Source organism: Alligator sinensis, unplaced genomic scaffold (genome assembly GCF_000455745.1).
Source record: "Alligator sinensis unplaced genomic scaffold, ASM45574v1 scaffold388_2, whole genome shotgun sequence".
Classification (NCBI taxonomy): domain Eukaryota; kingdom Metazoa; phylum Chordata; order Crocodylia; family Alligatoridae; genus Alligator; species Alligator sinensis.
In genome coordinates, this window is record NW_005842102.1 from 2073840 (window position 1) to 2089947 (window position 16108).

The 16108-nt window shown below is 57.6% G+C and overlaps 1 protein-coding gene across 2 annotated transcripts in view; it reads left to right on the plus strand.

The window, feature by feature from the left end:
* Positions 1-13311, plus strand: part of LAMC3 (laminin subunit gamma 3) — a 32853-nt gene extending 19542 nt beyond the window's left edge. The window contains exons 13-28 of one of the 2 annotated variants that reach the window (XM_025205024.1): positions 1315-1503; positions 1762-2007; positions 2443-2596; positions 3249-3391; positions 4032-4210; positions 4301-4439; positions 4624-4829; positions 5216-5292; positions 5764-5898; positions 6427-6571; positions 7043-7195; positions 7756-7858; positions 9285-9484; positions 10244-10390; positions 10716-10815; positions 11918-13311. In XM_025205024.1, the coding sequence (XP_025060809.1) occupies positions 1315-1503; positions 1762-2007; positions 2443-2596; positions 3249-3391; positions 4032-4210; positions 4301-4439; positions 4624-4829; positions 5216-5292; positions 5764-5898; positions 6427-6571; positions 7043-7195; positions 7756-7858; positions 9285-9484; positions 10244-10390; positions 10716-10815; positions 11918-12159 (2558 nt within the window). In that variant the 3' untranslated portion in view covers positions 12160-13311. The remainder of the gene's footprint in view (positions 1-1314; positions 1504-1761; positions 2008-2442; positions 2597-3248; positions 3392-4031; positions 4211-4300; positions 4440-4623; positions 4830-5215; positions 5293-5763; positions 5899-6426; positions 6572-7042; positions 7196-7755; positions 7859-9284; positions 9485-10243; positions 10391-10715; positions 10816-11917) is intronic. The other variant, XM_025205025.1, reaches the window with a different exon arrangement.
* Positions 13312-16108: the final 2797 nt, after the last annotated feature.

Genomic DNA, 16108 nt, shown 5'->3' on the forward strand with positions numbered 1-16108 from the left:
TCAGAGAGTAGCCCCATTGAGTCTAGCAGGGGTGCTGTGCTTGGAGCAAGGCAGCATCAGGCCCTTTGCATTGTCTGTTGAGAATGAACAACAAACCTGTGGCCATCTAGGACTTCACGGTTGTGGCTGTGCGTGATAGCAAGGATTGTACCCACATCCCAGCAGCCTGGGCTCTGAAGAAGACTCACCATTCGCACTCAGCAGTGTATAGGCAATGACATGTGGCTGCTCAGGTATAACTTGGCAGGCTGACGCATAATGTTCTTTCTCCCTGGGCTCAACATAGCTCCTGCCAGGCATCAAGGTATATATATCCTGTGTGCTGTGCTGCTATCAGCTTGCTAATCCAGGGGCAGGTACAGGCAGCTCCCTAGTGCACTTGGGGAACATCTAAGTATTGAGAGCAAAGAACCTGGTTGCGCCACCAAGGAAATAAGCTTCGACTTCCTGCGCCTCCGCTCCAGCAGTAACATCTGTGGTGCAGGAGCCGGGAGAGCTTGTGGCTGGGCTTCAAAGAGCGGCTGTTTAACGAGTGCCTTGGCCCTGCCCTGCGGAAGCATGGCAGGGCTCTGCCGCGCCGCAGCCTCTTTTCTTGTGGCGCGCCGGGTCTGGTACAACCCCGGGGGCCCTTCCAGGCCTTTGATCTCGCAGCCCGGACGGTGCTACTGCCTCCTGCACACAGCCTTGCACTGCGGTTCCAGCTCTCCTCTCTCGCTTCCTCCTCCTCCTCCTCTCCACCTTGGCCCAGCTTAGCTTGCGATGGTCCAAGCTACTGTGTGCTCCGCTTGGGGAGGTCCGTGTTGCTCTGACCACCCTTGGTGGATCTTCTGTCACCTCCTGCCTTCATCCTGTGTCTCCACGGAGCTGATCCATCCCCAGGCCTTTGGAAAAGTGCCTGCCTTCAAACCTCATCCCCAGCCCAACCTGCCTTATAGGTTGCTCTCTGCCGACCATCAGTGATGGGGCTGGAGTGGTTCCAGCCCCAGGGCAAGAGGCTCATGGTGCCTTTAAGCCTGTGACATTGGGGGTGCTTCGCCAAGGATGTTCTGCTCCTCTGCCATGTGCTGGGCTGCAGCTGCATGATCCATGACGCAGGGCACGCATATGCTGGAAGTGGCTTGGACCATCTCAGAGAAACCTGTTGCCAGTGACTTCCACCTCTGGGCACGGGTGATGTGGACACAGCCAGTGCTTTTGCCTGGGAGCGATCCTCTTGCCTGGGAGTGCCTGTGTGATCCTGCTGCTTAACTCATGGTGCATGACTTCAGGGCTCCAAGCTGGGAGGTCACAGTCCCTCTGCTCTGTCTCCCACAGGGCACTGCCAATGCGTGCACCATACCGAGGGTCCCTCCTGCGAACGCTGTGCCCCTGGCTTCCATGGCAACCCCTTCGTGGGGCACGTCGATGACTGCAAGCCGTGCCCGTGCCCTGGCGGGTCGCCCTGCATGGAGATCCCGGAGAGCGGCGAGGTGGTGTGCATCCACTGCCCGCCAGGGCAGAGAGGTCAGGTGCTGCAAGGGAAGGGGGGCAGGTAGTGAAGCCTGGGGCAAAGAGAGGTTGGCAGATGGATGGAGAGACAGGGGCAAAGAGGTGTCACAGCATGGAAGGAGGTGGTGAGGCCTGGGTCAAGGATGGATTGGCAGGCAGATGGGTGAAGTGTTGCGATAGCAGGGGGGCATGTGATAATGCCTCGGTTAAGGACAGATAGCCAACGGACTGACTGAGTCCCACGCACTGTTGCTCCCCTCTTCCCCCCTCCAGGCAGGCGCTGTGAACTCTGTGACGATGGGCTTTTCGGTGACCCTGTGGGACAGGACGGTCCCATCCGCCCTTGCAGCCCCTGCCAGTGCAACAGGAATGTGGACCCCAACGCCGTGGGCAACTGTGACCCTGTCTCTGGCCGGTGCTTGAGGTGCCTGTACAACACGACAGGAGAGCACTGCGAGAGGTGCCAGGAAGGCTTCTATGGGAACCCGCTGGCTAGCAGCCCCACCGGGAAGTGTGCCTGTGAGTACCGCTCCCCCGCCCCATCCTGCCAGGCCTTCCCCTTCCCAGAGCCAGGGTCCTGCTCCTCAGAGCCCACTTAGCTGAGAAAATAAGCATGCCACCATCTCAACTGGTGTGAGGGGGAGCAGCAGCCTTGGAGGGGCACATAGGCTGCACCCATTGCCTCCAGGACTGGAGACTGAGCACGGAGGGGAGACATGATACGTTCAAAGTCAGGCAGCGAGTCAGCAGCAGAAGGGAGCTTAGGACCTAGGAGTCCTGATGGTCAATCCTGTTCTTGCCTATTGACCATAATCCCCCCTAGAGCTGAGACCAGAACCCAGGAGTCCCTCTTCCCAGTCCCCTCTGTAGACACCAAGGCAGGCGCTGGTTGAGCTTGAAATTGCTGCAAAGCCCTGAGGTCTCAACCCCTGAGTGATTGTTGTCTCCCCCTAGCTTGCAGATGTGATCCTGGCTGTTCAGCCCAGGGGATGGAGACCTGTGATCCCATCACTGGCCAGTGTCCTTGCCTCCAGCACGTGACTGGGCGAGACTGCAGCCGCTGCCAGCACGGATACTATGACCTGCAGCCAGGGGCTGGATGCAAGAGGTAGGCTGGAGCTGGAGCTGCTGTCAGGTGCCTGAATATCAGTGTCTTGGGCACAGAAGATCGCACCAGGACATGGTGTGATGGGTGTACAGTTCACACGGCTCTCTCCAGGCCTGCACCTTCCACAAGGGGCAGCTGTGGGAGCTGGGTCCTGCCAGCCTTGCAGTGGGTCCTTGATCATGGAGCCCCAGAATTGTGCAGGGGAGGGCAAGCAGCAATGGGCTTCGTTAGCAGGGTTAGGTCAGATGCTCTCACTGAAGGCAACCAGGTAAGGGGACAATCCCTGGGCAGGTGGTGGGAGCAGCGTGGGGCGCAAGTGTTTGCCTGGGAGGGTTCAGAAAGGGGTGACTCTGTCACAAGCAAGGGGTTGCACCCGGCTGATGAGCCCTCCTGGCCCTATGGTCTGATGGCTTCCACTGAAGGTCAAGGCAGTGGCACTGGTGTCACCTCCTGTCACCTGGTCACTTTAGGGGTTGCTGCTGCTTTGACCCAAAGCCAGCCCCACCCTGCAGGGGTCCATAGGGACTGGCTTTCTCCTGGAGAGAGCTGGAGGTCAGGGAGTCCAGGCCTTGACAGGGTGGTGGGCATGCCCTGGCACGGCCTCTGAAGGCTTGACTGGACTGCTCATCCTCTTCCATTTCCTCTGTCCCAGCTGCAAGTGCAACCTGGTGGGTTCCCAGGAGAGCCAGTGCCATCCGCTCACGGGGCAGTGCCCCTGCCGCCCAGGTGTAGAGGGGAGGCCATGTGACCGCTGCCAGCCTGGCTTCTTTGGTTTCTCCATGAAGGGCTGCCGAGGTAACGATGACAATGATGGCCTGAATGGCGCTGATATCAGAGCATGGGGGTGGCTGGTGCAGAGGGGCTGAGGCACTGTGTTGTGGGAGCCCAGGGTCTGGCATGGTGGGGCTGACTGCAGCGGGAGAACCCTGGTTTGTGCCCTTCCTGGGTCTTGCCCCTGCCCCACAGGTCTCTCCCTCTGCCCATAAGAATAGCCCAGTCCCAACTTGACTGAGCCCAGCGGGCAGGGGGGAGTCAGGGGAAGGAGACCCTCAGTGGCTCTGGGGTCTTGTTCCATGCCATGAGTCACATCGCGTGGCTCTCTGTGCCCTGAAGCCCCTCTGGGCAGTGGCTGTAGGAGCCCTGGCCCAGGCACTCGGGCTTGTGTTTGTGAAGTGCTGGGGAAGAGGCACCTGTGAGCCTTTGGGCCCATGCATACCACGGTTGTGCAGATCTCCTGCTGCGTGTGCCACTGTTTGCTTCACCCTGACCCCAGCAGGGTGGGGAGCAGGGTCTCTTCCTTGGCCCTCAGGGTAAGCAGCACCTGCCCCAGCCCTCATTTGTGGCTCCAGTTCTCCTGGTGACACGGATGTCGGCCAGTCCGACCTTGCTTGAGCGCCAGCTGCATGCTCCTGGGATCTCTCTGCCTTGCTTCCAGCCTGTCACTGCTCCCCGCTGGGCTCCATCACCCCCCAGTGCCACGAGAACAGCACATGCATCTGCAAGCGGGGCTTCGTGGGCTACAAGTGTGATCAGTGCCAGGTAAACTACTACTACGACCAGGAGCGGGCCCAGTGCCAGGAGTGTCCTGTCTGCTACAGCCTGGTGCAAGACGAGGTACGAGCCCTCCCTCCCTCACTGACCCTGCCCAGCCTGGGCCCTGGCCCCAGTTGCCATCCTCTCTGAAGCCCCCTGCTCCCCTCGTAGGCTGACAAGCTGAGGGCCAAGCTGCAGAAGATGGAGGAGTGGCTGCAGAAGCCAGACTGCAGCAGCCCCCAGCCCCGTTCCCCAATGCTGGGAGAGGAGCCGCGCGGAGACAGCCTCCCTAGTCGCTACCTGATGCAAGGTGGGGGCAGAGGAGCAGGGCTGGCATCTGGTATCCGGGCAGGAGGGGGTGGAATGTGGCATAGGAACAGCCCCAGAGGGATCTGGGTACAGATGCACCCCATCCAGGGCATCCCCTGTTGGAGCTCCGTTCTTCCTCTCCCATCAGCGAGAGCCCGACCTGATAGCCTCTGTGCTGCTTGCAGGTGCCAAGGCGATGTTCCTGGAGCAGGTGGCCCAGCTGGAGGGCTCAGTGAGCGCTGCGTGGGGTCGGCTGAGGAACGCCAGCGGGGCCGTGGGCTGTGCCAGCAGTGAGAGTGACAAAACCTGCATCTTGCTGTCAGAGATCAGCGCCGTGCTGCAGTCCGCGCAGCAGGAGATCCAGCAGGCTGCCGCCACGCTAACGACAATGGTGCCCAGCTCCAGCCCAGCCCGCTGGGCATCCATCTCTCTCTCCCCTCCGCCTGAGTGACTTGAAGTTGCCCTGGCTCCCTTGTGGGACAGGTCCAGTCCTACCCGGGCTCTGGTCCAATCCTCAGGCAGGCAGGGTGCTGGCCATGTGAGCTAGGTCCTGGTGTGGGAACTGCACTGGTGGGGATGGAAGGAGCACCCTGCACCCCATCCAGGGGCAATGCCCCTTATGGCTTTGTGGGGGTGCCATGGGACACGTGGGAGCAACAGCCTGGCGAGATGCCTTTGACTGTGAGTGGCAGGCCCCAGGCTGTGGTGTTGTCCCCAGGGGGAGGTCTGGGCCCTGACTCCTGGGATTTCACTTCTGTTTTCTGTTTGTGTTCCTAGGTTTTCCCTCAAGAGATTTCAAAGGAGCCCACGAGCTGGGGCCGCCTGGCACTGGAGTCCCGGGCGCTAGAGGAGAGGTACACTGTCTGGCGATGGCTGCACATCTCCTCCGTCTTGTCTATGGTCCGCGTGCTCTGATCCTGCCCTGTCCTGAGTCCCTGCCAAGACTCTGGCCCTGTCTACAGCCCCTGCTCCCACTTCTCTCTGCACCCTCATTTTCATGCCTCTTCTCACGCTGCCCCTACATTTGCAAACCACCCTGGTCTACAAGGGCTCAGCGCTCCATCAAGTGTGTGCACCATGTGGCACTACCCCATGTGCCCTGGGCATCGTGTCCTGCTATGGCAGCAAGGTGCTGTGCCCACCTGTCTACCCCGAGCTCTCAGGGATCTCTCGGAGCTCCTCTGATGCTGTGGTGGAGACCAGACCAGACAGAAAGCCAGCTTAGCTCCCCAAGGCAGGCAGGTAGTTGGTGCCCTGCCTTCCTCAAGGAGGAACCTGTGGGCTCATTGCTAAAATCCTCTCTCTCTCGGCTCTTGTCCCTACAGCCACAGGGTGACAGCAGCACAGGTGGAGTCTGTAGCTAGGAGAGCGCTGCTGGCTTCCAATGCCAGCTATGTCCTCCTGCAGAGCATCCTGGAGGACAACTCGACCCTGGAGGCCAGGAGTGAACTGGAGGACAGGTGAGAACTTGGCGGTGTCTGCGGGAATTTGGTGCAGGATGGTGGGCATGGACAGCACCCTGCCAGTGTGACTCAGCCCTGGCCCGGAGGGAGTGAGGAGCTCTGTCTTCCTGGCCCATTCAGCCCTTTGCCCCTCTGCTGAGCCTGCCAGCTGGGAGGGGCCCATTGTGGTGATTTGGGGATGCCAGCACCTGTCTGCATGCAGCTGGACTGAAACCAACCCAGCTCGTTGCATACAAGCCTGTAGCGTCAGGGGGGACTGTGGGAACAGGCTGATCAGGGGTGGCATCTCCTGTCGCTCCGAACCCCCAGGATCGGGGAGGGAGGGGACGAAGAGGAGCTCAGAGAGTGCACCTAGGGGAAAGCACAGGGTGGCCCTTAGGTAGTGCTGGCTCCCAACCACCATCAGTCTGGAGTACACTCAACACTTGCAGGCTGGAGGCGCTGTCCCCCGAGGCAATTCCCAGAGCCCTCCATTGCTGGCCAAGCCCCAAGTCACACTTTGCTCTGCCTACCCCCTTCTTTTAGGTACCAGGACATCCAGCAGGCCCAGGAAGAACTGGCTGCCAGTGCACTGGAGGCAATGACCAAAGCCAAGAGGGCCTTTACATCCATCCGTCAAGCCAATGCAGACATGGCCAAGAACCTGTCACAGTGGAAAGCCCCAGAGCTGGTGGGCAGCAAGTACAGTGCCTCGTGGTAGTAGGGCTGGGGTGTATCGCCCATCTGCTTTCCCCGCCCTGCCCGGCAATGGGTCAGTGTGGGCTCCTGGAGGGTGGAAGAAGAGCTGGGTATCTGTGGATAAGATACTTAGGAAACCCATCAGCATGGCATGCATGTTTTGGTGTCCTTATACTCCAGTGTGAGGGGCATTTATCAAGGGCCACCAGAGACAGAGGGGCTTGCGCTGTCACCTAGTCTAGTGGTTCTCAACATTTTTTGTACCAGGACCCAGTGCCCCTCAGTCCTGACCCGCTGCCCACTGAACCTAGACTCCAGCCCCCCAGTGTGTGTGGCAGGGAGTTCGTGTGTGAAGCTTGGTGGGGCTAGGTGCACTCTCTGAGCTCCTCTTCCTCCCTCCTGCCCTGATCCTGGGGGTTCGGAGCAACAGGAGATGCCACCCCTGATCAGCTTGTTCCCACAGCCCCCGCTGATGCTACAGGCTGGAGCCCTCAGACAGGAGCTGGAGGAGCTGGAGCAGGCAGTGGAGGAGAAGGGGCATCTGGCTGTTGAAGCATCCCATGCTCTGGCAGCTGCCTCGCGCCTGGAGCTGCAGAAGGCTCTGTCGTTTGAGCAGGTGAGTATGCTGGGCCGCTCTCTGGCAGGCAACTGCCTCCCAGGTATCTCTGCATCAGCTGCAAATTTGGGGGTGGGAGAGAACTGCAGAGCACAGCAGCACAAACCAAGGCTGGCAGAGGGGTGAAGGGGTTTTCTCCTGCAGCCAGCCTGGGCAGGCAGAGCCCTGTGCAACTGCAGCCCCAAGGACTGCCTCATCCCCTGCCTGGTGCTAGGCCCTGTGTTACAGCATCAGGAAACCCTCTGGCCATGGAGACTTGGGTGAGCCCTGAGGCACTTGTGATGTCCCTCTTCCAGTGGGATCACACCTGCAGCTGAATGCACTCGGGGAGCAAGGGGTCAAGGGCAGCGAAGACAGTGGATATTTCAAAGGGAGATGTTCTTCCCCTGGGAAAGCCAGGGCTGAACTTGGATGTCTGTCTTCTCCCCAGGGCCTTGCAGAAGCAGAGGGTCACCCTGCAGTAGGTTCTGCCCCTCTGCCACCTCTGTATAAGAAGCCCATGCATTCAATAATCAGATGCACACCCCAGATCTCAAGCCTGCCTTGTCTTTCCCCTGCAGCTGCGAGAGCAGACAGATGCAGCTCTGACCCTGGCAGCCTCCTCCGTGTCGCATGGGAAGAACGTGGTTTCAGAAGCCAAATCCCTGCTGTCCAACCTGGAAGGTATAAACTGCTGCCTACAGCCTTCCCCTCCATCCCCTCTCACCTGGCCAGTGCTGGAGGTGGGAGGGTAGCTTTGGCTCTGTTGGATCCTCAGGGAGTATTTATAGCTCAATGAAGGGAAGCCCTGTATCCCCAGAGGAGGACATACAGGCTTTAATATATATATTAAATATATATTTTTATATATATTTTTATATATTAAATATATATATATATATATATAAACAGCATCAAGCAAAAGCTTTTCTTCACACACTGTTATAATAAATGCACCTGCAGATCCGCGCTCCTGCACATCCGTCTGCAGGCCTTTCCCTAACCCAATCTCAGTCTCTTAGTCCTAGCCCCGATTTTGGGGTTTACATTCTCAGTTCATTCACTGTCATTGTCGCTGTTGCTGTCACAGTTGTTTCCGCTGCCCAGAGGAGGACATGCAGGCTTACTTTGTCTGACAGGGTCCCAGGACAGAGAGAAAGAGAAGGAGAGAGAGAGAGAACGCCTGCCTCTGCCCAAGAGAATCACTTTATGGGAAAGCTAAACAACAAATTAACTAGCCTTCAGCTTGGGCAATGGGAGTGTCCAAGCAAATGCCCAGCAGAAGGGGAACAGGTGATACCAAAACCTCTGAGCTCTTTCTCAGTTCCTCCAGTCATCAAGCCCTCAGAGCCTGAATTCCTCATCCTCTTCCCCACCGCTGTTCCTCCCCTTCACAAGCACAGATGCATAATCATTAATGGCATGCATCTATCTATGCTTGGATTGCGCATATGTTAATGAAAGGCGTTGGTCTTGAAGACACCCCCTCCCCTGTTAAGTGAAAAATTTATGGTAAAGCTCCTCATTCACTGATTAATAATGACCCTTTACCTATGAGAGGTTATCAGTTAAGTTTCAGGTCTTTTAACACTCCTTATAGTACTGGGTTTCAATTACTTTGTGTGACTGGTCAAGCGCCTCTGGTTCTTCCTGTTGGACTCAGTGAAAAATAGAGTCTGGCCTTGGGAGTTTGCCGTTACGCAAGGTTACCCCAGTATTTCTACTAGTTTAGTTATACATTTACAGCCACCTTGTGTGGGTGGAGATGCTTATGCCAAAGCCTGTAGGGCAGTGACTTTCTTTTGTGGATCTCTAAAAAATTTTGAATGGAGGTGCAGACTCCTTGGGATTTAAAGTGTGGGTATTCACATACATTTGATTGATCATAGTCATTTTACACGGAACCCTTAATTAGTCTGCAGACCCCCAGGGGTCTGGGGACCATGGGTTGAAAACCACTGCTCTGAGGGTGGTTGGAGGATGCTGAGTTCTTGGTCTGGTTCTGCTGGGCTTGGTTCTCTCCTGCTGTGCAGATCAGGATGGCTCCAGGAGGCTCCTAGGGTGTCCTGGGAGGGTAAAGGACGGGGTGTGTATCCTTCTGTGTCTGCAGGGGCAAAGAAAGCGCTGGTGCGTCAGAAGAGCCAGGCCATCCTGAGCAGGAAGATGGTGATGGTCCGGGACAGAGCCATCACCGACGCCCAGAGGAAAACCAAGCAGGCAGAGAGGATGCTAGGAAACGCTCCATCTGTTTCCGCCACGGCCAAGAAGACAGTCAAAGAAGTGGAGAGAGTCACAAGGGAGAGCACCAAGGTCTGAGGGGCTCAACTGGTGCAAGGCCAAGGGGCCTCAGGAAGGTGTTTGGGAGTAAAGTGTGAGCTGCAGGGGGCTGCAGTGCAGCCATCCCAAGCCTCCCTTGCCAGTGCCCCTTCAGCATAGCCTGTCACCCTCCAGGATCCCCACCTCCAACCTGTTTGCAGCCTCCCGTTTCAGGGGCCTGCCCACAACTCCATCCTCCCCAGCAGTGCCCCTGCCTTTCCTCAGAGCAGTTCAGGGCTTTCCCTGATCTGCCAGTCTGCCTCAGCCCTGCACCCCTGGCTTCCACCCAGTCCTGCCCTCTGGCATGCATCTAGCTTCCCTTGCTCTTGAGACCCAAACCCCACCGCGGGCAGTGGAGATTAATCACAGTTCTCCAAGGGTCCTCAAACTCACAGTGCCTTTGCACTCAAGTCTGGTTTGAATCCCTTTTCTTGGAGGGACAGGCCAGTGCACAAACCCCCCAGCTCAGCACCTTCCCCCTCACAAGCCCTTGACTACCTTCATGGGGGAAGCAACCTGTTGGATCATGCTAAGATTTCCTTCCATCCAACCTGCCTGGCTGCAGGGCTGCACCCTCCTTTTCTCAGAGCCTGAGGCCAGAAGGCACCATTAGGACATCTAACTGCCTCATATCACCCAGCTGTGCTGGCATCCTCAGTGCCAGGGTGTCTGAGCCACCGTGGGGCTGGAGGTGGGGAGGGGAGTCATGCAGGGCAAACTCTGAATGCTCCTTTCACCTTCTAACCCATGCAGAGAGCACAGGCATTGCTGAGGGAGGGGAAGCAGGAGCACAGGCATAGCCGCGAGCTTGCCAAGCGTGTAAACCGGACCCTGCTGGAACTCTCCAGGCAGGAGCGGGCATCCGAGGAGCTCCGGGGTGAGCTGGAGCAGGCCGGACAGGTGAGCCATGTCCCGTGGTGCTGCAGGTGACAGGCCCTCTTCTGTCACCCACACCCTGTCCCTGCTGCCCACAGAGGTGTTGTGAGGTCAGGCATGAAGCTGGAAACCCTGACAAGGTCTATGTGTTGTCTGCAGCACTGGGGAGAGACCTGAACGGCATTGTAGCATGCACAGTACCAGGCTCTGAAGCACTCCTGCATGAGGTCTTTCCCTCACACAGTGCCAGGCATCCCCCTTCAAGGGGTTCACTTGTTGGCATAGGCAGCAAGACCCCCCATACAGGAGTGTCTTGGGCATGGCTGATGCCTGTTGTCTGTGTTGGAAGGTGCTGCCGGATGTCAGCGATGCAGACAATAGTCTCAGAGAAGCCCAGCGCTTGCTGGAGATGGACATTCAGACCCTGAACAACCTGCTCAGCAGCCTGGGTAAGAACCTGCCACTGGCAGAGGCTGTAAATGCCTTCACAGCTCTGCCGACTACCCTTAGGCAGCAAATGCTGCTGGGGGACCCTGATGTCCTTGAGCCCTGAGAGGTTTCTAATCATGGCAACAGTTTCTAAGGGATCAGTGTCCTCACAGGATCTCAGCTGGGGGGAGCCCTCCTGCAAGGCTGCTCTTACTGGAATGCACTGGCAAGATCCTTCTCTCTGAGCCGAGGTATCCAAATGTTCCCCTTGACCTCCAGGAGGGCGCTGGCTGATGTGCTGTCCACACCCAGAGCTGCCCTTACTCCCAGCCCCGATACTGGCTTTGCATTGCATCCCCTGGGGGATTGCTGTAACTTGGGTGGAGCCTCAGAGAAGGCAGCCAGCAATGAGTCAGGGTCTTGGGAAGCCAGGAATGCAGGGTGGGAAACCCAAGTTGTTCTGTGATGATTTTAATGCAAGCTTGTTCCTTCTCCCCTGCCCCGACTTACATCTCCCTAGTACCACTAACCCCCGGCGATCACTGAACCCCCGCTGCAGGTGCCTGCCCTTTCTGGGGTGTCCCTTCCCCACCACCCCCTGGACCTGTCTTCCCTGTGCAGTGTGTGAGCTCTGCAGGGCCAGGGCAACGGAGTCATTCAGCTGGGATCCGTTCTTCCTCCCTGCAGCCTGCCTGCCTGCCCTCTCTAAGTAAGCTGACAGCAAATCCATGGTGATAAAGGCCTGTGAGCTGTACAGCTGTGCTGTGAAACGTCAATCGTAGTTCACCTGCCTGCCCTTGGGGGTGCTCTTAGTCCTTTGAGCCCCACTGGAGCAGGGGCACTGCTCTGGCTGGCTCGGCTGTCTGCTGTGGGTCGCTTCCCTGCTATCTGCCACAGGTAGCACAGCCTGGAGAGAGAGGCAGCGTCAGACAAGGAACTGCAACTCCATTTCAGTCTCAGTTTTATTCTGTGCAATGAATGCTCCAACCTTTTTCTCCCCCTCTTGAATCAGTCATCTGATGTATGGGCCCCAGGCAGGTGTAAGGCTGCTTTCACCTGACTCCAACTGGGATGTCCCTGGCTCCACCCCTCCCTCACTGCTGCCCTCTCCTCCTCCCCCAGATGTGGCAGCCCCCATGGAGGCCATGCTCAATGCCAGCCGCCTGCAGCTGGCCCATCTCCGGCTGCGCCTTGCCGAGCCCGGCTCCCTAGCAAAGAAGCTGAGCCACCTGCAGCGGGAGGCGGAGCAGCAGCAGCAGCAGATCGAGGCTTTCGAGAGCGACCTGGCGGAAGTCCTTGCCGACAAGCAGAACTTGGAGGCCATCCTGCAGAGCCTGCCTGAGGGCTGCGCCAGCTGGCAGTGAGCAGAGAGCAGGCCCTGGCCCCGTGCATGCCCCCACCCTCACCAGGAACTTCAGAGCCAAGAGCATCCCGCTGGCTCTCCCAGGGGCACCTTGCACTTCTCCTCTGCTCCTTGCCCCAGCTTCCCATCCAATAACATGTCACGGTCAAGGTGTCTGGTCCTTCCTTTCGCGGAGCACGCTGGGATGACAAGCACAGCCCCACTCTTCTCCCCATGCCCCCTGGAACTGCAACTTGCAAAGCTGAAGCTTCTTTATGCAGGACATGGAACTGTATGAGTGTGTGGGGAGCAGAGGACCATCATGTACCTCCCAGCCAGGTGCGCTGCTTTGACCTGCCTTCCTCCAGCAAGCATGGAGCACGGTGCATGGAGAGGATTGGATACACGCAAAATTAGGGATAAAAAATGGTGCCCTCCCAGTTTCTCCTGCACACGAGGCCTTCCCATGTGTGCCAGAAGCTGGTCACTATGGGTAGTGTCCTGCACTGGCTTTGGGCATGGGGCTATGAGCTCCTCTCAGTAGGGTTCCTCCAAAGGGAAATCTGCAACCTGTCTGCTCCAGGAAAGGGAAGGTTAATGGGCACTGGGGTGGGGGCAAAACAGGAGTTTTCCCTGGGCCTGGAGCAGCTGCAGGTGGCTAAAGTTGCTGGTTCTCCCCTCACTATGTTCTCCCTTCACCAAACCAGAGTGAGGCCAGTTGTGGAGAAGGCCCCTTTTGTGCTCTCCGTTGGGTTGGTTTTGCATTGGCATCGCTCCTGAGTCCCGTCGCTGTCAGGAGGAGCAGCATTGAGCCCTCAGAGGTGCTTAGCTTTTAAGTTCATTCAAATGGGCACTGGTGCCCTTCCCAGTGGGAGCCATGTACTCATGTAAACCTACAAGTCCAACTGCTGGAGCGAGCTGCGGGGCTCTGTCTGGCAGTGATGTACTTGGCCTGTTCCCTTCACTGTTGTCCCTAGGAGAACAACTGGGCATCTTCAATCCGTGCACAAGCTCTCCGTTGTTGATCTAAATGTCAAGCTATTGCCACATGCCCGGCACAGAAGACGCTGTCATTCTTGCTCCTTCCCTGCCTCTCTGCAGACCTGTTGTCTCAGCTGATGCCATGTGTAGCTGTATTCATTTTAAAAATCTTAATATAACACATAGATCACAATCGGCTTTCTAGTAGTGGATGGGTTGTGCAGTGGGGAAGAGGACAGTTCACCCCTACTGCGGCTGTCCCCAGGAAGGCTCCCAAAGCTCTGCCTGACTAGGGTGACAGTACCCTACTCTGTGACCTGGAGTCCCAGCTCCAGCTAGGGGTCAGGCAGGCCTCTTCCCTTTCTCACCCCATGCTTCTTGCAAGTCACCAGCGGGAGCTCGACCCTCCTGAGCTCCACCTAACAGGGTCACAGGAGGCCTATGGGCCAGGCTGGTGGCTTGGGACCCTGGAGACCTGGGTCCAGTGTGAGGGCATGTGAGGATAAATGCTTAGTGGCAGGTGCATGGTAGAGGGGTTGGTAGTAGCACTGCAGCAGCGAGGGTCTCCTGACCCCCAGGCTCAGGCTTCAGAGCATCAGGGCTCTACCTACAATACTATTAAACCCTGGGGTGCTGGCATGAACGGAAGCAGCTGTCAGCATGTAGCTCAGGTTTGAAAGGCAGAGCGGGGTCTCTGGTAGGTCTCCAGGAGTACTGGGGATCATAGGCGCCAACTTTTATTTTTGCTGGGGAGGGGGCTAAGATGATGGACATGTGGAAAGTGTGATGTGTTTTAGGTGATAGCCCTCTTCCCAAGGGGGGCCAGGGCCCTCGGGCCCCCACATACTCAGCACCTTTGCTGGAGGTGGGGGTGGGGGTGGCACAGGGAAAAGGAGCTTGGAGCAGGGATGTAGGAGCACTTGCTTGGCAGGGTTATGGCCCCCCAGCCCTGCCTGCAAGGGCAAGTCGCACCTCCTCCGAGGGGTGTGGGCTCCCAGCTGGTGACTCAGAGCCTTGGCTTCTCCTGCCATGGGCCAGGCCAGAGGCCTCACCCAGCTCTATTGTTCTGCTGCCTTTCTTTGCTTTTTTAAAAGAAAATACTGGGATGGGAGGGGACTGGAGCGCACAGCCCAGGCCAGGGCCAGCCTTGGAGACTGACCAGAGAGCTGCTGGACAAGATCCACCTCCCGTCCCCACATTTCCCCAGCTCTACTGGGGTACCTCTGTGCCTTCTGGCTGCCCCACTCCTGCCATGACAATGCACCCTCCACCCTGGCCCAAGCACACTGCATAGCTCTGTGCTGGCCTCTCCTTCCCATCTTATGTTTCAGTTCTCGGCAAGTGAAGTAGAAATCTTGCTGCAGTGCCCTGCTGTGGGTCTATGAGGCGGCCCTCCCTGAGTTCACCTCACCTGGCCTCCCGTACCTCCCAGCCAGCGCCCTCGAGCTCTGGGGCACCCACCCTGGCGGTTCCCTGGGCTGGACTCCAGATAGGGAGGCTGGGTCCCCAGGCCTGTTCATAAGAGCTCAGGGGGCCTGAATCATTCATGGCCCACACTAACCTTCTCTTTGCTGTTCCCTGGGGCCCAGTACATTATCCCCACTGGGCTATGAGAGCTCCCACTAGCACAGCTGTGGTTGGACACACGTAAGGGATCCCTGCAGCCTAGACAGGAGCTGAGTGGGTCCTATGGCCAACGGAGAAAGAGCCGAAAAGTGAACAACATAACCCCTGTGGGTCTCCGGTCCTCAATCAGCTTCAAGCTGGATGATGCCCCCCACCAGCCTGACTAGCAGCTCTCGTGTTCCTCCACATGCCTCTGTTCCCTGTATGCTGGTCAGAGGATGTGTAGCTCTGGTAGAGACTGGTGGGTCTAAGGGTAATGGACTGGTGGGTCCAAAGGTGGGTCCTTTTGACTCGAGGGCACTGCTCTGAGGCTAACACTGATCAGCACCCCCCCCCAGCCGATCTGTGGAGGTGAGCTGAACTGCTTTTTCTCAGCCTTGTGCTTAGAAAACAGGTGTCTGCATCACCGAGCTCCCCTGCAAACTGCTCTTGCCTTTGCACTGGTGCCTTAGCGGGCACCTTAGCAGATGCATCTCAGAGCAGGTCAGCAGGGGTCTCTGGGCTGCAGGCTTCAGTCTGACCCCTTCCACCTGTGCCAGGTGTATCATCTCCAGGAATCCTAATTTTCTTTGATTTTAAAAAATCCCCACTTTTTGGTTTAAAAAAAACTAACCCCAAATCCACATTTTTCCATGATTAAAATGTAACATCACTATGTATGTATGTGTGTATATGTGTATATATATATATATATATACATATATGTGTATATATAGTGATGTTACATTTTAATGTAACGTATAATGTACATATATGTAGGTTGGGCTGGAGGTGAAGTCGGGAGGTTCCTCCCAGACCATTTCTCTCTGACTGCCTGAAAATGCAACCTGCCAGGCTGCGAAACAGCAGGAGCACCTGCAGCATGGCAGGAGGGGCATGAGAAAGGAGAGAGAGGGGTGAGCAGCAGTGGCACGAAGCTGCCAGGGCCAGGTAGGTGCGTTCAAGCTTTAGGTGCAGCCGGTCAAAGAGGGGCACGAGGGCACCCGTGTCCCCTGCAGAGAGTTGCCAGTGCTGAATCAATTGCTGGAGGGCTCTGTCAGGTGAACGTGCCCGGGACGCACGATGCCAGCGCGCCCGCGTGCTGGGTGCACCAGCTCCGGTGTCTGGTGCGCAGCCTTTACAGCAGGCGGGCGAATGCGCACGACTGTCACATTTGAAAGCCCCACCGGACTCCTGTAGACATGGGATTCAACATGTCCATCTGCATTTGAATCTCTCCCGCATCTCCATGCCTGCAGCCCTGCCCTGGAGGCGGCGGGGCGGGGCGGGTCGGTCCCGGCCGGGCGGGAGGCGGCCCCGGGGCGGGGATGCACCGGGCCGGCTCGCCCAGCAGAGGGGCCCGCGAGCCCTACTTAACCGCAGCG